Genomic DNA, 21,917 nt, shown 5'->3' on the forward strand with positions numbered 1-21,917 from the left:
TGAATTGTATCAAACATCTAACTCGTTGGAGCCGAGTTCTTTCAAGCCGGGGGGAATTTATGGGGGAAAGCCTTTTAAAGTTTATTCAAGGAGGAAAGAGAAGACCTAAGTAAACTTTAAGTAAGATTAATATTAATTAGAATTGAATTATGATTGGTATTTGTTGGAGTCTAATTAGGATTAACTAGTTGAGTTATAATATAATTAGAATTTGAATCATGATAGGTTATTAGAGTCATAGTAGACTTTGGATGTTATAATTATAATTAGAATCATAATAGGTTATTAGAATCCTAGTAGACTTTGAATTTCTTAGAAAAGCCTATAAATAGGCTAATCAATGTAAATCAAAGGGATGATTGATATTAATAATATTAAGTTTTCTTTCATTGCAAGGTTGCAATCCTCAATGGTGAGACTCCATTGATCTTTTAGGTGAGACTCTTAGAAGGCCTTAGTGAGACTAAGGTTTTTGATCTTTTTTTCGTTGTTTTTTCTTTCTCTCTATTTCTTATCTTATATTTTTCTCAATCATAAAATTTATTCCTTATTTCTCTTCTTACACCCTAAAAATAAAACCCTAGTCCACCTACCCTTGAGTGTAGGCAACCATCCTAGGGTTGTCCTACATCAGAAAGTCTGTCATAAAATTATGAAATAAAATTAGAATAGGAAATACAACTATATTACTACTGTGACCGATGTTTTTCAAAATCAGACCGGTTATTGAATCAGAAAAGTTACTGGTTTACGATTCACTGGTCGGACCGGCGGTCGAATTGGTAACATCATAAATATATATATTTGATATATTATTAAAATTTAAAATAATTATAAAAAATTAAAATATATAAAAATAAATTAAAAATCAATAATATTATTTTTTTATCTTTGATATTATCAAATTAAATCATGCATAAGTATAAAAATATTAATATTTTAAATTTTATTAAATGACACATGTATAATATTTAAATGTGAATATATTGAAAATGAAAGAAAATTCAATTATTTTATTTAATATTATATTTTTTTTAAAAAGAATATATTTTCTTTTGTTTGTTGTATTAAGCATAAACTGGCATGTAGCCGAGTGGTGCCTATATGCTCTCCTTAACTTGAGATCCAGGGTTCAAGTCCTTTTGGGTGGGTTTTATCATTTGTGATTGTTTTTCATTAACTAACATCATCAATCCCACATTGGAACTTGATGAGAATAAAGAGGTCTATAAAAACAAGACTCAGATGTCTTCCATCTAGGCTCAAGATGCAGCCTAGCAATTGGGTCAAGGTAAGTTGGGCTTTTGTAGGGTTAGGCCTTTTGCCAAAAAATTAATTTGTAAAGTGGGCCTAGTTTGAAGGTGGTGGGTTTAAATGATAAAATTGGAGGCCTAGTGGTGGGCTTGAATCACAGAATAAGGGGGCTCAGTTCATCAAGAATTGCCCGGTTCGTTCGGTTTACTGGTCCGATCGCCGATTCAGGTGGTTCGTTACCGGTCCATTTGTTAAACGGTTCAATATGGAGAACCGGACCGGAAATGCCGTTGGTTGGTGGTTGAACCGGTCCGGCCTTTAAAACTATGGCTGTGACACAACTCTAACACAACTATACATTCCAGATTTCCTTTGGGTTTTCACAAGAGGACTTCTAAGCAGTCTTCCAATTATTCTTGGAGAAGGTGGCCCATCTAACGTGACAAAAGGGGAAGCTGCAACTCATGTTGATGAGGATAAATCTCCAAAATATATATCAAGATAGAGAATGAGTATTAGTTGAAATTAAATTGGGATTAGTACTAGTTATAATTAGATTAGGATTAGTATTTATTGGAGTTAAGTTAAGACTAGACTTTGGATTTCTTAGAGAAACCTATAAATAAGGCTAATTGATGTAAACCAAAATTGATTGATGATTAATATTATTACGTTTTTTTTTTGCAAGTATTGCAATCCTCAATGGTGAGACTCCATTGTTTTTTCTTCTAGGTGAGACTTCTAGAGGACCTTAGTGAGACTCTAAGGTTCTTATATCTTTTTTTTTGTATCTTCTTTCTCTATATTTTTTTATTTTATTTTTCTTTATCATAAACTTTATGCCTTGTTCCTCTCCTTAAACCCTAAAAAGTAAAACCATAGGCCAAGTATTTGATTGTAGGCAACCATCCTAGAGTTGTCCTACATCATGTGTCCTTTTAGATGGTAGCATTTGATGGTGTCTATCACCTACTAGCTATCCTTTCTTCGTTCTTTCACTTTCTTTCTCTGAGATTTTCTGCTCCTTCTGCATTATTCCTCAATAAATTTGTGGTTCTTATCTTAAACCTTGATGAATCTTACATCAATGCCTTCTTTCTTGTATCTTTTTTATTTTTTCTGAAATTTCTTCCTCCTTCCTATGTTTTATTCCTCAATAAATTTGTGGTTTTTATCTTTAACCACAATGAATCATACTTCAATCAATTAAAAGTTGATTCTAGTTGTTAAACATGAGGGTTGCAAATTCTAGTTCTAGTTCTTATTGAAAAGGAACTAAAATGTGAATAGAACTAGAATGTATCTAGTATGTTATTTTCTCCCTCATTTTTTTGTTCCCCTTCTTCAATTTGATAATTTGAGTTTGTTTATTTGTTTGTTTTGTAGGTAATTGCAAACAAGATCAAACGTTGTAAAACTGACTCATTTCCTGGGTTAATACTCGATCTTTCCACGCATAAACTCATGAAGTTTTTGTTCTTTTGATGCTTTCCTGTGCTGAAATTCTGCCGTTCAGAAAATTTGTTAAATTCCTGCTTCTTCTAACAATTTTCCCACTTCCTTTCCATAATATTTGATATGCTCTGCCATGTTATTTTCTACTGTTTTCTAAATTTTCTTCTGGAAATTCTTACAGCCTGGAATTTGACAATCCTGAGCGACCTGAATGCAACAACCTTCTTACAATTTATCAGCTAATGTCAGGCAGGACAAAAGAGGTAAAGTGAAATTACATATGGCCTCTTTGGTTTTTAATGCCTATCCCTATGTCATATTGCTGTTACCACATGCATATATGACTTTATGTTTCTTTATTTTATCTGTAATAATTCAACTGTATCCATGTGAAAAAGGGGAAAAAAATTAATTATCTGAGGTTTCATGAATTTTTATGCACTAATTATCATTGGGGATGGTTCTATGTCGTTACTAGATTTTGTGGATTGGTTAGGTTCTTCTTAGGGTATGGTTGCTAGTTTTTGTGTATTTGCACCTCTTTGGTTGCTTGGTATATGTCATGTATACTTTTTATTTTTAATACAATTGCTTTTACCTATCAAAAAAAAAAAAAAAAAAAAAAAACAAAAATCATTACTTATTGATTTAACTATTTCATACATAACCTAGGTTTACACTTTATAGAGATGCTCTGATGTTTCAAAACTCAACCCAGAAATCTAGCCCTTGAGGGTTGTTCAGAAAATTGTCAGTTTGTGTGTACCCAACCACATCATTTCTCACAATGGTCTTTCCTCCAGTCTCCTGCTACTGTAACACATGTATTATCCAAGAAGGGGTGAAGACTTGATATATCCTCATACTTGTGTGTGTTGTTATTATCTAACACATTCTGAACTTAAAGGTGGCAACCACACATCAGTTCCACTTCACCCACAAAAACATAAAAGCACCTTCTGGACGACAGTCATATGTTAATTTACATGTTAAGTAATGTATTCTAATTGATATTCTCTACCTTCATTAGAAGTATCATTCTAAAATCCTTCACAATTTGGAGCTTGATGTAAAGATTCTAAGAAGTGCTTCCAGTGTGGCATTGGCTGGCTATTCTAATATAGCAGATGAAATTTTGAATTTGAACTTCTATTATACAAACCTTCCTATTAGGAATACTAACCATAATTTAAACAATTGAATGATCATACAGTAATTATTATCTGTTAGCTCTAATATACTCCAAGACAGAAAGTTTGTCTGCTGAACATTTTTGTACTGCAGGAAGTTGCGCAGGAATGCCAAGGTATGAACTGGGGTGTGTTCAAGAGAATCCTAACGGATGCATTGATTGATCATCTACATCCCATCCAGGTTTCTCCTTCTAAATATGATGTCATTTGAATAACTTTATGGTGCCAGAATAGCTAATGTAAATTTGTTATGCTGATTTACCTACATTCTTCTTTCTATTTGTTACCATAAATCATACATCTGTTGCTCTACCTATCTGATACCCTGATTAGACTTTCCATATTAAGTGTTTCCCTTGTCATTTCAAACTGTCTAAGCTCCTTGGTGTTGCAAGTGGGAAGCTGTTTATAAAAGTTTGGAATGACATAGGTCACAGTTCTGTTGATTTCTTGGGGCTAATCTTAATTCAAGTTTAGTCATATAAGCCATGCTTATAAGCCCTTTTTATGTTTGGCAACTCAAAGCTCTTAGTATGAGTCAAAAAGTCTTGAAGCATTCAACTGTGCTTATATGCTTATGGTCTGTATTGGAAATCACAGAATGCAATAATTCTCCAATTTTTGCTACAATATTCTTTAGAATTCCCTCTTACAATATGAATACTAACAATAGCTCCTGAAATCACTTACCCTTTTTTATTTTTTACTTAAAACCAAAACCTGTGCTGCAAGTTGTAGCTGCTAATGATTTTTCATAAGCTAATCCAACCATGGTTTGGTTGTACCTGTTCTTGTATGGATTTATAAATATACAATGGGGCACAAGAAGGTAATTTACGAGTTTGATTGTGCAGTCTAAGCACATATTGATGTTAATCATTACTGATGTGATTGAATTTAATTAGTATTGGCCTTGGCCAGTGTGTCAGTTAGCAATGTGGTCTCCACTGAGGTAAATGAATTATCAATGACTGACTCTTGTTTGACAAAGCTTCATAAAATTGTACTTGAATATTCCTGAAAGTTTGCCTTCATTCTATATTCCAGCATGATGAGCCCATATTGGAGCCTGTTAGAAGCTGAAAATAAAGCAGCTCAGCTGCACCACCAACATGCTTGATTAGATTTTATCCTTGACAATATGCATACCTGAGCTTGCTTGTTGTGCATGCGCTGCATGCTTGTCTATGCATTTGTAGGTGTGTCAAATATTTACTTAGCTTTATGCACATGTTTGTATAGCTGGCTTTGTGCATGATGTGAATGTGTTTTATACCGAATCATTTCACTGATTAGCACCTCCACCAACTCCGCAGAAATGATTGTTTTCTGTATCAGAAAGTATATATTTTCTTTACTGATGTTCAATTTTTGCTGATTATGGTGTCCCAATCATGAATTTGGTTTTCTACTTTTGCAGGTTCGCTACGAGGAAATTATGTCTGATTCAGCTTATTTGGATAGGCTCTTGGCAGAGGGTGCCACAAAAGCTGCAGATATAGCTGATGCTACTCTCAATAATGTCTATCAGGCGATGGGATTCTTGCGAAGATGAGCAGAACTGATGCTGCAATAAGAATTTATGTGGAAAGACCTCTAAGAAAGTGACCTTAAAACTAACTTTTGGATGATCCATTGTTGCCCACAAGTTTTGGACTATATACATAAGCATATTCTTGATGAGAAAAAAGGTTATGTGATGGGTTGGCCCGATAAATTCATTGATGCAGTTGCCTCAGCCTCTCCTGTCTGGACAGGTGCATTTTTATATTCCTTTTTGTTAACTGAATGAATCTGGTAGTTGTAACTTTTTCACTCCTATTTATGTAATACAAATTGGCTGTTTCATAAAACTGGTTCTGATTTTTATGTTTTTTGGTAGATTCATCTTTCACTTGCCCTGCCAAGAATCACCAGACTGTTTTGTATTTCCACTCCCATATCATAGGTTAATTTGCTCATCATCTCTCATGTTGTTAATATTTAGTTGCAGGCTAACTAATTTAGTCAATTTCTCAGTTCCTATTCCTGGGAATAGTTTTAATGATACCATAATCAAAACAAAGTTAATAAAATTTTGGACAAACCATTGTAGATGGGTACAGCATTTATATTGAGTGAGGCTGACTGTGGCACTGTATTAACCTCTCCAGATTTTCTTAATCTGAACTGGATTTCTTGAATCGCATTGGTCCTGCTTTATTCTTACTAGATATTGAATGTATAACATATATTTTAGAACTTAGATTTTCCCGGCCCAGGTTTGCAGAATGGACATCGCTGGAAATTTCTTCTGTGCTGCTTGCCTGTGAATTAAGCTGATTCATGGAATTATTAGGATATTCTGATAAGGGCATTCGCTAAAGAGCATGCTGACTACTGGCAACATGTGCTAGAACATTACATCTCAAAACTCTGCTGAGATCTGAGACCACTACACAACCCAACCCCCCAACACCCACACCCCAAAACAAAAATAGATAGAGAAGAATCTAAACGAATCTTTCGTCATCTGGTGGACACTCAGGAAATTGGATTTATGAAGAATTCTATCTAGGGACGGTAACTGAAACCCATTTAGTTCTAGGTGTCGTCATGTCCATGGTTGGATTCTTATCAACATGGAAGAAAGTGATAGGAAGAGGGAATATCTGTCCATGAAATGAAAGAAAAAATATCAATTCATATTCTCATCCAATTGCATCCACCCACAGCCTTTCTTTCTTTTACAAAGGAAGAGATGTGACCACATATTTGTGAAAACCATGGGAAAGACAGTGAGAGGTCAATGGCACCGTGAAATCCTTTCCTCTCCCTCCCTCTCCCTTTCTCCCATGGGTGGGTGGCAAAGGAATAAAGGGTGCATCTCTTCTCAATGCTTCTCTCTTTTAACATTTTCCTGAAAATTAGAGACAGAGAGTGATGGTTACAGAAAGACAAGGCAGAGTCTGCTGTCTGCTAATTTAAAGGTATTGTTCTCATTGCAATCATTCATATTTATATTTTTTTCCCTCCTCTTTCCTCTTTTGGTTAATTCATGGTTCTCTCTGTTCTCTTGTGATATTATTCTCCACTCAGAAGAACTCTGCTTATCACAAATATAAAGATTCTTCAGGTTTTAGAATAAAAGTTATTGAATTACAAGGACTCTTGTTATTCTGCTGGAATAGCATCTAGTGTAGGGATTTTGCAGTAAAACTCATGTATGAACCATCTTTGAAGTCTTCAATCTGCTTTCACTTTATTGATATCATCACTTCTGCATCTTTTGGTTGTCTATAAAATTTAGTTGTAGCTCACCTGAAACTACGTGAAACTAACACTTGTCTGGGAATTGCAGATGTTCAAGCCAATTCCCATTAATTGTTGAGCTTGAAAACAGATATAGCTATTTTGTCTAGGTTTTGGCTACTGGTTTGCCCTTTCCAGTCGGGTTTTGACATGAAATGGCCATAAATATTCCTGCTGATTGTTGTTTTGCAGATGGGCATGTAGTACTTGGTTTGAGTGTGGGTGTTTACTTGATTTATTGTTAACAATGGTGCCTAAGCTACAAAAGGTTAAGTCTTATAGTGTCTGAAGCTACATCACAATTATGATTATGAGATCTCTTTACCAGAAGAATTTGTTTCATAGGCAAGCAGTTGCAGACAAGATAATTTATGATAGCTCCCAACCCTAATCTCCCATTAGAATTTCAGGTTTTTTAATTTTGTGGAAACTTCATTTGCCTAATGGGTAATAGTTTTGTGAATTGCTCATCTCATTGTCTGCTTACTCTTCAGGTTCTTTTTACCATTTGTTTCTTTATTATATATATATTATGGATTCCATTTCCCACTTATTGCAGGTGATTTCTGTACTTGTTTTTTCAGTTCCTGTTTGGGTCAAGAAAGTTTTAAGGGAAAAAAATAAAATAGAAAAATGTGAAGAAAGAAAAAAAGTTAATAAAATTCGCGTTTGGTAATTTGTGGAAAAGTAGAAAAAAATCGAATTATTGTGGAGTACACTTGTATGAAAATTTTCTCACTATTATTTAAGAAAAATAAAGACAATCTTTTTATATTTATCATCTCGTTTCTTTTCTCATATTTTTTTTACAATATTAAACACAAGAAAATCATGAACCAAAAAGTTGCCTGAAAACTCGAGGGTTTTTCCATGGAAACTGTTTCTAGGAAAAACAATGCATGGGTTTTAAACGCTCTGCACAAAACCCTTTGATATATTCTGAGTTCTGACGTGTGGAGCTGATTGGAAATTTGGGCATGCCACAAGAACTCAGGGCGCCTACACGTGCTCTCTCCAGGCTGTCTCCGTCTGCCACGTGACCGTTCCTCTTCAGTCCAAAATTTTATCAATTCTGAAATCAGTCCGAAATTTTCCAGATTTATTTTTGAATAAATTTATGACTTCATGGCTAAATTTTAGAACTTGAATTTGACATTCACTTCCAACATGTTTCGTTCAATTGTCCAAAAATATTCATCAATTCTTTCTTTCAAAAAAAAAAAAAAAAAACAGGATGACACAAAAGCACTACAAAATCCTTAAACAGTAAAACGATTGAGGTAATGTGTGAGTAGCTATAGAATCTGCATGTATTTGCTTTCAGGACAGAGATGTTTATAAAAGAGTGTGATATTTTCTTGCCACGTACCCCTTAACACTTTTTTTCTTTTTTCTTTTTTATTTTTATTATTATTATTTATTTATCTATCTCTCACCAATCACCATAAAAGTTCGTCCTCACTCTATCCCTGCCCTATATATAGATATCCTTTACCCTTAGGCTTACATATAATTGTGTCAAAGCCTTCAAGCTTCGCCACACTTATAAGAGAAGTCCTTCCTTTTTCATTTTCATTATTATTCTCATAGTTGGTCACATTCCGTCACTTTCACAAGAATGGAGAGAAACCCATTGCAACGCCAAGTTGCCTACATGAGGAGGTCCCTCTTTGATCAGGTTCTCCTCTCTTCTCTGAAAATTTTAATTTTCAATCCAAATTTTACTTGTGCTTTTATGAAATGGGGTTGGTCCTTTTTAGATAATCCATTTTTGTTTTTCGTATGCATATGGTTTTAACTAAAAAAAAAATGGAGTAAATTATAAAATTCACCCTTACAATGTCATCCGTGTTTGAATTTAATTTCTTTTGTTTTTTATTTTTTAAAGCAACATTAATCATACATTATACTCAAATATCAAATATAGGATTTTTTTGTAATAAAAAGTTGATAAAAAAAATTCATTTGACGAGCATGTAAACAAAATCGACATATCCAAAATATATCACCTAAAAGCTCATGCAAATGAATATATAATTTAAATATCAGTATTAGTATCAAATTTTGACGAAAACTCTTAATATAACTTAGGAACGACAATGCTTTGAAAAAAGGAAAAGAATAAGAGTGACTTTTCCAATTTATCCAAAAACTAAAATAGTGGTTTTACAGTCCTCGAAGTGTTCCACCCAACCAATCACATCGTTAACTCGATTCATGCATATTTGCGACGGCCCAGTCCATAATCTGGTTTGGGTCAAGCCTGGAGAACCCCAAGGAGGCCTTGTGAGCTGTGTTCTTTCAACTGGTTTAGACCCAGAACCTGATAATGGGCTCTGAAGGACTCCATATTAGATCTGTAATCCAACCCAATAATCAATTTTCATGGCCTAGGAAAACACATTACTAGATCCTGGAATAAGTTGATAATGGTAAATAAAATGATGTGCGGGTTATGCAGGGGTACCTTGACGAGCAGTTTGTTCAGCTAGAGGACCTTCAGGATGACGCTAACCCTAATTTTGTGGAGGAAATTGTGACGTTGTTTTATACTGATTCTGCCAGACTCATTCATAACATCGAACAGGCACTGTAAGAACCACCATTTTTACTACTACCACTAATAATATTAATGGTGACGATGACAATTTTAATTTTAATTGGTTGATGCAGGGAGAGCAGACCTCTCGATTTCATCAGGCTAGATGATTACATGCACCAATTCAAGGGTAGTAGCTCAAGGTAAATTGAGAAGAAAATAAAATTAAGTCTATTTGAGAGTGATTCTGATTGAAGCGTTTATATAATGTTTTTATTTGTAGCATTTTCAAATAAAACCACTGAAAACCCGTTTGAAAGTGATTTTGTGAGGGTTGGAAGCGCTTAGAAATGTTTTTTTTTGAACAATAATACTAGTAACAAAAGTCCTCAATACTAAAAGTGTTTTTAACGAGAATCACTTTCGAACGGCTTCTACTAAGAATGCAATTTTGATGTTATCTTGTGTCTGATAACAAAATTCCGCTCCCTTGCAGCATTGGAGCAAAAAAGGTGAAGAATGAATGCACACAGTTCAGGGAGCATTGCAGTGCAAGGAGTGCAGAAGGGTACACTCCATTGCATACACGACTCAGTGTGTTCATGGAAATTAAATTATTTGAAGGATTAAAGAAACAAAAAAGAAGTTAAAGGGCATTTTGCATTTTGTATCTCCATGTAACTTGCTCACTAAAGGGAAATAATATTACTCTAGATTAGTCATTAATTTGTCGGTCATATCCTAACCCTTAAGCTTTTGGGTCAACTTAGTAGCTTCATATGGTATTAAAGCCTTTTAACAAAGGTGGTGAACTTGTGACAGATTTTAACCTTAGGTTTTGCTTACCATCCTATTTTATGAGCCTCAGGTGGAACTCATATGAAATTTATATTGTTTTGGCTGATGATTACCTAATAACTTAAGGCTTAGATTTATCATAGTCACGAATATTTGAAAAAAATTGTTATAGATGATTTTGCATGATATTTCACAGGTGTGTTAGGACTTTCCAACAAGTGAAGCAAGAGCATACAATCCTGAGGAGGAAACTTGAAACTTATTTCCAGGTCTTTCTCTCTCTTTACATAGATATCTATATACACATATATCCACCAAGTGGTACTGTGAACTAATTAATTCACTGTTGCATACATGTATTTCAGTTGGCAAGACAAGCTGGACTAGCAAACTAAGTCTTCCTGAATTAGCCTGACAGATAGCCATGAAGAGGACTCATTGGTACTATTTGGTGAATCGGTAGTGCTGATATGTGACTACTGTTATCGGCTAAAATGGAAAGGGTCATATAGATTTTATATGTTATCCATACCCAGTACTACCATGTCAATCTTAATGCTAGTAATGTCATTTTAATAAACTCCTCTATACTTTTAGTTACTATTTTATGGTTTTCTCACCAACTTGTTCATGGTGTTTCTTCGTTTCTGAGAAAGATTCCAATTAATTATTATCATCGATCATTAAAGGAAAAAAAAAAAAAAAACCAAACTCGAGATAGTTTCCCCGTTGATCCTGGCGATGCCCTTGTTGTATTATGATTTGAATTAATTAATTAAATTGGTAAATTGTTCATTGGAAGATCATGATGCACATATGCAATATCCTCTTGTAGGGACCAGCTAGTAGCACATTATTATTCTTGAAGGCAACACCACCAAAGAATCATTCAACTGATGCCAGCGGCCGGCTGTGAACAAGATAATAGCTAGGAAAACAGAAGGAATCGGACAAAAGCAGAGAGTATTTAAATATATTTTGTCATAGGAAAGTATCTTTCCTAAATGCAATTTATAAAGTATGATAGGGCCCCAACTTGCTATTATTGGACTGTGGGAGGACTGAGGAGCAATCTTAATCATCAAGGCCATAAAACCCTAAACATACTATTGTTTTTATGATCAACAGATGAGAGGGAGAGAGGGTTGGTTGGTTAGAAGGCATAAAGTTAATGATCATAATAATCAAGATGAGAAGAAAGACTGACGAAAAAGAGCAAAAAGCAAAAAGGTCCAAAAGAGCTTTGGAAAAGTGTAAATAAGTAGGGTTTTATCAAGGCAGTGATGATCATATATATGAGATGAGTGGAGAGTTGGGGTCCTCCACAAGTGATGGCAAGTGCAAAAAGAGGTAGTTATGCTGCTGATGATGATTACAACGACGATGACTCATGTATCTTTTGATGTATTCATTGAACAATTCCACTGCCCCCATTGAAAATTTTGAAAAAGCAGCATACACTGAGACGCAAAATGCAGGCTTCCCCACCCACCCATTAGACGCGGATCGCTTCAGCGTGCACGAGGAAGATATGACTCAACAACTATTTGATGTGGCTTGTTATACCTTTCCTGGGATTCTTTTAGTATATGCTTGTCTTGACAACATAAATTTTTATACCAATCTTGATGGTAGAATTTTATTTGGATCTAAAATTTTGACAATGTATAATTTTGATAATTAGACCTATGACGGTGCTGATTCATAAGCTGATTTTGACCTAAGCAACTAAAAATAGTAAGCAAAACAAAACAATGATTGAAGCACAAGTCCTAACAAGCATTATAGAAAGAGTCAACATGTTTCCACAAACATCAAGGTCTGAGTGGGTTTCCTAGGTTGGTGGTGGAGCTACCACATTTTTAGGGTGATTTTGGAGGTCCTCCAAGAACAAACTTAGCAAAGTCACTGCTCTCACACGCTTTGCTACTTCTTTGAGTGGACCCAAGTCAAAAGCATTTGATTCTTGCATTTCATTAACTCTTTTTCTTTTCCTTTCTGCCCAATAATGAGGTGACAGTCTTTTGGTAACAATATTCAATAGACATATTCTATGCCTAGGAAAGATTTGCTTATGGTGATGAAGTTGAGAAAAAAAGGTCATTTTGTAGAAATCATGGGAGTCCACTAGTGCCTCCACTATGTATCCACCCACCTCTTATAAGAGAACCATTGGCTAAAGTCTCATAGGATACTTTCATCTTGAGATATAAAGTCCTGAGTAAATGTTGAAAGTGATATTTAAAGATCAAAAATAATTTTTGAGCAAACCTTATTCTAAATAAGGTAAGGCTGTATAGAGAAGGTATACCGCGAATTGATTACTTTTATATATGAAAGATGATGTAAAGAACTTTTTTGGTTAATATTTTAGTCAATCAAGAGTGATTGCGGTGATGTAACTACAATAATTTAGAACATAAGTGGATATGTTAAGATAGGATTGTTTTAATAAATTGAACTTAATTGATCAGCTCTCTAGGTAGCTCATTAATTCAAGCTCAATCATTCACACATAAATAAGTGAAATATGACTTGTTGACATACACGAGTTTAAAAAACGTTTTAAGGGAAAAGCTAAAATGTGTTTGAAGTCTAATATTATACGATTTTTCCGCTTAAATTAGTAAAAAAATCATATACATGTCAATAAGTCATTTTATAGAAGAAAATTTTGAGGTGCCGAATGGACATTGTATCAAATTCAAAATTTATAAGGTTGAATAAAGATAAAAGAAACTATATCTAAACATAAAATAATGAAATTGTTCTTGAGGCAAAAAGGGGTGAGACTTTTTTATTTTTAATTTTTTTAATTTTTATTTCTTAAAAATTTTGGACACGTTGATTGATGAGGGACATAATGACAATATAGAAAAAACCCTTAAGTAGTAAAGTAAAACGGAGAAAGGGAACAATGTTTCTTACATATTTGACGTTCGTGTAGTGGTGTGAATGCAGCATAGACTTTTGAGGGAGTAGGAGCCTAGAGATTGCTTCTTGAATGCAACAACAAACAGCATTGTTGTCCACTTGCTGTATATGTCATGTGTCAATTGGGAGTCGTATATGATGAGCAAAAGTCCATGCATATTCTGCTAGTTTCTCTTTGGCGTGTGTAAACCTCTATTCCCTTTCTAGCGTGGCTTTGAGCCAAGGAATCTTTCTACATGTTCCTCTATGTTGTTGCTCTACACTCTGACTCCAACAAAGGAGTGGAAAAAAAGAGAAAGCCCAAACAACCCCACTTGCCACATATATAGCCACTGCTCCAACAACATCCTTCCAATTACTACACCATCCTTTCTCTTTGTGCTCTTTTCCTCTTTTTCTTTATCTTAGTGGTAACGAGGTTTCATGTGGGCTGCTGAGACTGGAGAGAATGTTTGGTGTCTGGGAAGTTTGAGTTGATAATTATTAAGGACTGAAAAGAAAGAAACTTGTATTCATTTCATTTTGGCATGGAGTTGCTTTGAATTTGCTTCTAGGTGGAATCAAGTGGTTTATTTTATTTTTTTGTAAGTCGAAGACTTGGGGGTTTTCCGTGTTATAAAGCTTTGATTGAGGTCTTTTCTAATTTTCTTGTTGGTTTATTCATTTATTTGCCTTGTTCTTTTCCTGACTTGGGTATCTCCAAATTTCCAGGGAAATTTTCTTCTTGCTCATTTTCTAGGGAAGAGGTTAAGCAGAACATAGTTTTTTATCCGGGTTTCTTCAAATTTCTTCCATTTTCCCAGACCAACAATCAAAAATAAAATGGAGGAGTCTCCTCAGTGGCTTAATATGATTCCAAAGGATAGAGAATGGCATGCAAGAGAAAGTAAAAGAAGGCATGGTGTTTCAGAGGACAAGAAGCTGGAGCTGAGGCTTGGCCCTCCAGGAGAAGACCGGTCTCTTCTCTCTCTCAGCTATTTGCCATCCATGGCTTCCATAACCCACCTCCATACCAACTCTCATGGAGCCAAAAGAGGATTTCAGGACACACTTGAAGCAAAACCATGGCCTCGTGTCTCTTTGTCCTCATCTTCTTCCGCTTTTGAGAAGCAGAATCACCAGCCAAAGTCCTCATACCTTCAGTACCCCGTGGTACCCCAGACCTTGGGTGCCATAGTCGATGAATCCTCAAAGCCACGCCCCACAAGTATGGCAGATCAGGCGCAGCAGTATAAGGATAAGATGGCATGTTCAGTTGCTGCTGATGCCTCAGTTTCTGCAAATACAGCTGTGCCCAACTCCTCCCAGAAAAGGTTCACCACTTTTTCTTGTCTTTTTTTCCCCTTGCTTTTTCCTCGTACCATAGAAATTTGAAAAAAACAAACTCACATTTTCCCCTTAGAAATCAGAAATTATATCTCAATCATGGTCTCACAGAATCACTCTTGAGAAAATGACACCCTTTTATCACTCTCTACTAGGCATGATAATGGAGTTAGTTTTCTTAATATGAATGTCTCTGATTATTTTAAAAATTATGAATCCATCCCCTTAAAAAGTATTATACTGAAGTTCTAACTAATAATTTCTTTTCTCCTCCCTGATTGATCCAAAAATTCAGAATTGAACATGCTCCAGTGGTTGGGTGGCCTCCAATCCGTTCATTCAGGAAGAATCTTGTGAATAGCAGCTCCTCAAAGCCTGAATCAGAGTCACCAAACAAAATTCCTGAGGAGACCGGCTATGGAAAATCTGAAAGTTCCAAAACTGGATTGTTTGTAAAGATTAACATGGATGGTGTCCCAATTGGAAGAAAAGTGGATCTCAAAGCCTGTGACAGCTATGAAAAACTCTCATATGCTGTAGATGATCTCTTCAGAGGTCTTCTTTCAGGTTATCTAAGCTCAATCTTTGGATGACACAAAGCTAAACTACATCCATAAATTCAACCTTAACTTCTGTTTGTTTCTCTCTTTAGCTCAAAATGAATCATCTGCTGGCACTGGAAATGAAAACAAGATGGAGGAAGCAAAAACCATGGCAGGATTATTCGATGGAAGTGGTGAATATACTCTAGTTTATGAGGATAATGAAGGAGACAGAATGCTTGTTGGAGATGTCCCATGGCAGTAAGCATCTACTACCAAACCTACGCCTCCAAAGTCCAAACATTCAAAAATCAAACCATTTTCGACCCAATAAATATAAGCATGATAGCTGGGCAATCTCTCATCTGAATTTTAATATATTCCTTGCAGCATGTTTGTATCTACAGTGAGGAGATTGCGCGTGTTGAAGAGCTCTGAACTTGCCATCCTCTGTGGTGAGTACACTTCCTGCTAAAATTTGAGTAATGTAACACTATTTTCCTAGCTTAACCTCTTAGCATTAGACTGATGATGGGTTTTTTGTTTGGAGTCATTTCAGTGAGTAGCAGCAAGCAAGAGAAGCCACCCCCTGGTTCTGCAGTTGAATTTGGAAAATGAGGAAATTTGAAGTGAAGAATTTCCATACTATATTTGCTTTCCTCTTAGTTATTTGGTATGCCTTATTTAGTGAAGATAACCGAAGCAAAATGTAATATTTGGTATAATTCTCTTTTCTTGGAGGTTTGAATCTCTTTCTTTTATTTATGTGTTAAGGCTTTTGTAGGATAAGTTTGTGACATTCGATATGTGAAGCATGTAATATTTTTGAGGGAGCGTGTCTTAAACATTATGCAAAGGAGTTAAAAGTATTTTGTCTTTGTATAATTTTGCATAAAATTCCTAAGCATCTAACTTTAACCAAATTTTAATTAAAGATTACCATGTAATATATATGGTAATCTTGTTTTTTTATACTCCCAACTAAGTTTTATTGTGTGGATGTTGCTGTTACTATTTTATCCATTGGTTCCATTTCTTTTTATTTAGTTGTAGCACAAAGGTATGATGAATATTCACCCTTATAAACTATCATCTTATAATCATAGATATATTGACACTTTTAGAATCTTGCAAGCGTCATCTTCTTACAACATCAACATTAAGGTTGACTTTTTTCATCATTATTTACTTATAGCAACCTTGACACTTGATAAAACGTCATTGTTTGGTCTTAAGTAATAAAAAGAAGCATTATCCCATGATAGTCTTGTGACACTTAAAAAAGCATAATTTTTTTTGTCAAATGAAATAATGGAATCCACAATTTAATATTGATTTCTAAAACAAAATAATATATGGAAATTAGAAGATACTATGTGGGTTGAAAGAAGCTTTGATAAATTAATGCCAATTAATTTTTTGTTATCAAGTGTTTTTTTAATGCTCATCAACTAGGTGGTGTGATATATTTAATTTCATTGTTTTATATTCTATTTTCATTACTTTGTATTTGACATTGGATTTTATTGTTTTTATGTCATGTGTGGTCCCATCATATACTTTGAAGTTTGAAGGGTCTAGATTAAAACTTCATCGAGCATCAATTCAATGTGATTAAAAAAATAAAAAATTAAACAGTTTAATCCGGTAATAGTGTAGAGAATCTCTTTCTCTATATCTTATAAACAGCATACAATACGCAAATGAAAGTAAAATTTCTTTTCTTAATTCCGACACTTTCTAAACTGCAATAAATAAGGGGAATTAATGAGTGGTCAACTCCCCTCTTCCACTCAGGCTGGGAAAGAAAACCTAAGGGAGATTCCACTAGGAAATGAATTGAAACCGTCAACACACTGGGCCACACAAGTGTGTGAAGCCTGAGAGTTATAAATTAAATTACTTTAGCTCTGTCTGCATTCAGCCCTCTGATACACTGATTCAGTTACTTTTTTCCTTTTTTCCTTGATCCAACAATTTGTAAACCCAAGGGCAGCTGCTTGGTGCAATCATATAATGCCAAAAAACCCTTATTTTTCCTTCTCCCAAGAGTGATACAAAAGAGACTATAAATAACTCTAAACATATAATACAAGAAGAAACAAGCAAGAGATACAGAAACAAGGCGTTTCTAGGCCATGTATTCTCAGCTTTGCCTTTTTTTTTTTTTTTTTTTTCTTTTTTTCCTCATCTGGGTTTGCAATATTGTTTCAAAGCTAAGTGGGGTTTTTTCTTTGTGCAGATAAGAGAGAAAGAGAACGATGAAGATTGAGGTTGGTGAAAGTATGGAGAATGAAGTATGTGAGAGTGGTTTGGATACTGGGAAAGTCGCAGATGTTGGAGAGGTAGATGATGATGGGAGACCCAAAAGAACTGGTACTCTATCTGTTCCTCCCATTTGTTTCCATTCATTTCTGCATATTCAAGCTTCACACCATGGTGTTTGGATTTGAGGGCTTCAGTGTTCAAATTCTACCTCTCCTTTTCCAGGAAAGAAATCATGAATGCTATTGTCCCATATATAGGAAATTTTGGCTTTAAAAATAAAAATAGCGAGTGAGTTTATATTTTTAATCATTTTCCAAAATTTTACTAAATAACATAAAAAATAATTTACCAAGAGAAAATAAATAACATAAAAAATAATTATATATATAATATTTGAAAATCTTCGGGTTTGAATTTGATTTTTATATAATTTTAAAGGGCAGATTTTTAATAATTTAATATGTTTTATTTCTTATTTTTTTTAATAAAATATTTTAAGAAACAATAATGGATAGACAAAGAAAAAATTAATAATTTTTATATTATATATAAGCCTAAGACTCAAAATTAAGACCTATTTTTAAGAGCCTTCTTAAAAATAGGTTTTTGAAAATCAGTTTTCAAAATATTACCAAACAATCATTTAATTTCTTTTACCATACCAAGAGCTGTTGATGCATGATAAGCACATGGATGTTAAATGACATCTTGATCATTTAAGTTCTCTCGGGCATCTTCTTTCTCTCTTATATATATATATATATATATATATATATATTAATGACAGACCACTATTTAGTCAAATGCAATATTTCTGTTATTATTTAGGAAATTTTATGTGCTAATATTTTATTGTTTTGCTAGCATTAATGCAATAGAAGTATTTAAATTCCTAAATTCAATGAGCATCAATAAATATAGAACACAGGTCTCAACTCCATATTTTCCTCCGAAGATATCTCAATGTAAGCTATATATTTCAACGTTTGTTCTCCCCAGCTAAGATGAGGCACCATATGCTAAAATTTGGCCCTTTTTAATGCAATTTTTAAAAGAAAAGTATACAAGAATATACTGTCACAATATCTTTTATAAATTTATATTTTGTAATAAAATAATACATCAGTTTATTTACTAGCATTTAATTTATAATAAATCACACTACACTACATCTGCCCTTTGTGATTTCATGCATTCTCTTTAAAATCTGTCTCCTCCCTTGGTGTTGCCTCGGAAGAAAAATTATTAGGTATGCCCTAATGTTATTAAGTGTGAAAATGACATGGAAAAATGGCTATATGAAGAGTGTAAGGTCAGAGATGATTAGGTTTTGCTATAAGCCTCGGATGAATTAAGGCTCCGAGATGGATGCGTTATTGCCCCATTAATATCATTGAAATGATTGTAAATTAGTATGACATTGAAGCATGAGAAAAAGGATTAATTGAACCATGGTGACAGCCAATTAATTTTTAGATAAATGAACAAGTCCTCCGTGGAAACCACTCATGTGCTGCTGATGCATCTTGTTATGTCAAATATTGGGAATGGGTTTTAATTTTTAATTTATCATACTCCTTTCAATTATCATTTAGTACATTTTCATTTATACATAGTGTAATTAATTTTCAGGGACTTTGTGGACAGCAAGCGCACATATAATAACGGCTGTTATTGGGTCCGGGGTGCTGTCGCTGGCGTGGTGTGTGGCTCAGCTTGGATGGGTTGTGGGAGTGGCCACTCTCTTAATATTTGCTTGCATCACACTCTATACCTCCAATCTCCTAGCAGAGTGTTACAGGTCTCCGGGCACTGGCAAGAGAAACTATACATATATGAATGTTGTCAAAGCCAATTTAGGTATTTTTGATGCATATCCATTACTTAAATCTCTTACAAATCATATTTTTGTTGGTTTATTTTGAAAGAAACTGATGGCCATCTTTGTGAAAACATCAGGTGGAAGAATGAATATTGCTTGTGGATTGGCTCAGCAAGCCAACCTCAATGGGCTGGTGGTTGGCTATACTATTACTGCTGCAATAAGCATGGTGTAAGCTACCAAAAAATAATGTAGTATTATACTCCAGGTTTTTCTAATATTTAGGAATATGTGATGGTGATTTTATGGTATGGAAATGTGTACTTCAGGGCTATACGGAGATCGAACTGCTTCCATGAGAAGGGTCACCAAGCCTCATGCCAGTTTTCATCTAAACCATATATGATAGGAATTGGGGCCTTGGAAATCATACTGTCTCAGATGCGGAACATTGAGGAGCTGTGGTGGCTCTCAGTAATTGCAACAATCACCTCTTTTGGGTACTCCTCCATTGGAGCTGGACTTGCCTTGGCTACTATAGTTTCGGGTAATTTACATTTTTCTCAGTACTACACAGTAATGGACAAGTTGAATTAAGCATATATATATATGAGCTCTCTTAACGGTAACGAAGCTGGGATTTGAGCAGGACATGGAAAGAGGACGACTGTGACCGGAATTGAAGTTGGGCCAGGATTAACTGCAGCTCAGAAAATGTGGAGGATGTTTACAGCATTTGGCGACATTGCAATAGCTTACACATATACCCCAGTTCTGATTGAAGTCCAGGTTAATTATAATCAGATACATATATATTTACTCATGATTGTTGTTTAATTATTGAGTTTTGGAAGTCTAGTGTATTAATCATACAACATTTTCTTTCTTCATAATGTATATATTCTTCTTGTGAGTTTTCAGGACACAATAAAATCTTCAGAGCCTGAAAACAAGGTGATGAAGAAGGCTAACATTCTATCAGTGTCAGCCACAACAGTATTCTACATGATGTGTGCATGCTTTGGCTACGCTGCATTCGGGAACTATGCGCATGGCAACATGCTCACCGGCTTTGGATTCTACGAGCCCTTCTGGCTCATCGACCTGGCCAACATCTTCATTGTGCTGCACCTTGTGGGAGCATACCAGGTTAATTTCCTAATAATTCTCTCCATCAATTCCTAAATCCTAATTCATATATAGTTGATGTGGTTTGTATTTCCTGGTATATACAGGTAATGGCACAGCCAGTGTTTGGCACGGTGGAATCCTGCATCAAAAGAAGATGGCCTGAGTCTAAGTTTGTAAACAAGGAGTACCCAGTAAAAATTGGCCACAAGAGCTTGAATTTCAGCATCAACTTCTTAAGGCTGACTTGGAGAAGCATGTATGTGGTGGTAGCAACTTTGGTGGCCATAGCACTGCCCTATTTCAACGATGTGCTCGCCCTGCTTGGAGCCGTTAGCTACTGGCCTTTGACGGTTTATTTCCCTGTCACAATGTACATAGCCAGAAAAAAGATTAATCGAGGAACAATTAAGTGGTTTGCGCTGCAGTTACTGACCTTAGTGTCTCTGCTCCTGGCCATGGTTGCAGCATGTGGGTCAATTGAGGGGTTTGGTGAAGCTTTCCGTATCTTCAAGCCCTCTCTGGTTGAAGAATAGTCCAACGGTCAAGTGACTATGGAAAAAACCACATGTTTAGGGTTAAGTTAATGCTGGATAAGTATTAATATACTCACAAAATAATGAAAAATCGATGTGGTTGGGGCTGAAGAGCCACAGCATCATATATATTTGGTTCTGATGGAGGAGTTAATTAATTGATATTACCATGAAGGAATTTTTAGAAGTTTTAATCTGTTTAATCATACCATCTAATTGAAAAGATGTTTTAGTCCTTTTCCTTTTATTTTTTAATATTTCTTTGTTAAAAATTTTAGACATTACACGTATTTGTAATTGAGTTAGCTACTACAAAATTATAAGTGCTCATTTCATTCATCATCTCAAAATTATGTCTAGTGGCCTCAACTTTGAGTCAATCATTGAGGGGCTTATTTTATGAGAAGAATTAAAATGTTCTCTTCTTTTTCTTCTTCTAAATTTTGTTTTATGTTTTCATTTTTCACATCATTAATCTTAAAACATACAAAATTTTGCATTTATAAAAGTCTTAAAAATTTAAAATGATATTGTTAACATTTGTTGAAATTAATGACTTATTTTCAAAAAATGTTTTGGATTTAAAAGCATTTCTTAAATCAAATATTGCTATTCAATTATTTATTAATGTCGATAATTTAATATTAATAAAAATTTATCCATTAGATAATTTTTTTTTGTTAGTGATGTCTTTTTATGTTAGGCTTCTGACATGTGCGTTTCATTATGTTGCAACCAATTATAAAATGTTATGTCATATGTTTAAGATAATTAATTTGCACGAATAGATATATCAACTCCTTTTCTCATGGCCTAGATGCAAGGATGAGT

The 21,917-nt window shown here is 34.5% G+C and overlaps 4 protein-coding genes across 10 annotated transcripts in view; all 4 read left to right on the forward strand.

The window, feature by feature from the left end:
* The window catches only part of LOC100262715 (tryptophanyl-tRNA synthetase-like), a 27,022-nt gene extending 19,276 nt beyond the window's left edge, over positions 1 to 7,746 (forward strand). For 5 of the 6 annotated variants that reach the window (XM_002272993.4, XM_010649982.3, XM_019219572.2 and 2 more), the window contains exons 12-15: positions 2,641 to 2,687; positions 2,891 to 2,972; positions 3,994 to 4,083; positions 5,323 to 5,771. In XM_002272993.4, coding sequence (XP_002273029.1) covers positions 2,641 to 2,687; positions 2,891 to 2,972; positions 3,994 to 4,083; positions 5,323 to 5,457 — 354 coding nt within the window. In that variant the 3' untranslated portion in view covers positions 5,458 to 5,771. Of the gene's footprint in view, positions 1 to 2,640; positions 2,688 to 2,890; positions 2,973 to 3,993; positions 4,084 to 5,322; positions 5,772 to 7,385 lie in introns of those variants that run through there. The other variant, XR_002029973.2, reaches the window with a different exon arrangement.
* LOC100252462 (histidine-containing phosphotransfer protein 4) lies at positions 5,882 to 11,161 on the forward strand. Its single transcript, XM_010649979.3, has 7 exons — positions 5,882 to 6,871; positions 8,784 to 8,871; positions 9,655 to 9,785; positions 9,867 to 9,935; positions 10,229 to 10,300; positions 10,727 to 10,799; positions 10,896 to 11,161. The coding sequence occupies exons 2-7, from the start codon at positions 8,812 to 8,814 to the stop codon at positions 10,923 to 10,925; spliced, it is 435 nt and encodes a 144-aa protein (XP_010648281.1). The 5' UTR covers positions 5,882 to 6,871; positions 8,784 to 8,811; the 3' UTR covers positions 10,926 to 11,161.
* A 2,474-nt stretch (positions 11,162 to 13,635) lies between these two features.
* Positions 13,636 to 16,215, forward strand: LOC100247345 (auxin-responsive protein IAA2). Of its 2 annotated transcripts, none has more exons than XM_002277762.5 (6): positions 13,636 to 14,096; positions 14,176 to 14,777; positions 15,086 to 15,357; positions 15,443 to 15,593; positions 15,723 to 15,787; positions 15,892 to 16,215. In XM_002277762.5, the coding sequence occupies exons 2-6, from the start codon at positions 14,287 to 14,289 to the stop codon at positions 15,948 to 15,950; spliced, it is 1,038 nt and encodes a 345-aa protein (XP_002277798.1). In that variant the 5' UTR covers positions 13,636 to 14,096; positions 14,176 to 14,286; the 3' UTR covers positions 15,951 to 16,215. The 2 variants fall into 2 exon arrangements, with proteins under 2 accessions (XP_002277798.1, XP_010648285.1); XM_010649983.3 differs by having other exon boundaries at positions 13,636 to 14,048.
* Positions 16,216 to 17,413: 1,198 nt separating this feature from the next.
* On the forward strand, positions 17,414 to 21,267 carry LOC100242211 (amino acid permease 8-like). The gene is made up of 8 exons (XM_002277781.4): positions 17,414 to 17,472; positions 17,575 to 17,708; positions 19,233 to 19,460; positions 19,560 to 19,653; positions 19,752 to 19,969; positions 20,072 to 20,211; positions 20,344 to 20,571; positions 20,658 to 21,267. The coding sequence occupies exons 2-8, from the start codon at positions 17,594 to 17,596 to the stop codon at positions 21,084 to 21,086; spliced, it is 1,452 nt and encodes a 483-aa protein (XP_002277817.1). The 5' UTR covers positions 17,414 to 17,472; positions 17,575 to 17,593; the 3' UTR covers positions 21,087 to 21,267.
* Positions 21,268 to 21,917: the final 650 nt, after the last annotated feature.

Source organism: Vitis vinifera, chromosome 4 (genome assembly GCF_030704535.1).
Source record: "Vitis vinifera cultivar Pinot Noir 40024 chromosome 4, ASM3070453v1".
NCBI lineage: Eukaryota > Viridiplantae > Streptophyta > Magnoliopsida > Vitales > Vitaceae > Vitis > Vitis vinifera.

Excerpts from the sequence above, each read along its gene's own strand:
- LOC100252462 (XM_010649979.3), top strand. The coding sequence starts at position 8,812 with ATGGAGAGAAACCCATTGCAACGCCAAGTTGCCTACATGAGGAGGTCC. Across the intron at positions 9,786-9,866 it reads CATAACATCGAACAGGCACT|GGAGAGCAGACCTCTCGATT; the intron begins GTAAGAACCACC and ends TGGTTGATGCAG. Across the intron at positions 10,301-10,726 it reads AGTGCAAGGAGTGCAGAAGG|GTGTGTTAGGACTTTCCAAC; the intron begins GTACACTCCATT and ends GATATTTCACAG.
- LOC100242211 (XM_002277781.4), top strand. The coding sequence starts at position 17,594 with ATGAAGATTGAGGTTGGTGAAAGTATGGAGAATGAAGTATGTGAGAGT. Across the intron at positions 17,709-19,232 it reads TGGGAGACCCAAAAGAACTG|GGACTTTGTGGACAGCAAGC; the intron begins GTACTCTATCTG and ends ATTAATTTTCAG. Across the intron at positions 20,212-20,343 it reads CAGTTCTGATTGAAGTCCAG|GACACAATAAAATCTTCAGA; the intron begins GTTAATTATAAT and ends GTGAGTTTTCAG.
- LOC100247345 (XM_002277762.5), top strand. The coding sequence starts at position 14,287 with ATGGAGGAGTCTCCTCAGTGGCTTAATATGATTCCAAAGGATAGAGAA. Across the intron at positions 14,778-15,085 it reads CCCAACTCCTCCCAGAAAAG|AATTGAACATGCTCCAGTGG; the intron begins GTTCACCACTTT and ends CCAAAAATTCAG. Across the intron at positions 15,358-15,442 it reads CTTCAGAGGTCTTCTTTCAG|CTCAAAATGAATCATCTGCT; the intron begins GTTATCTAAGCT and ends TTCTCTCTTTAG.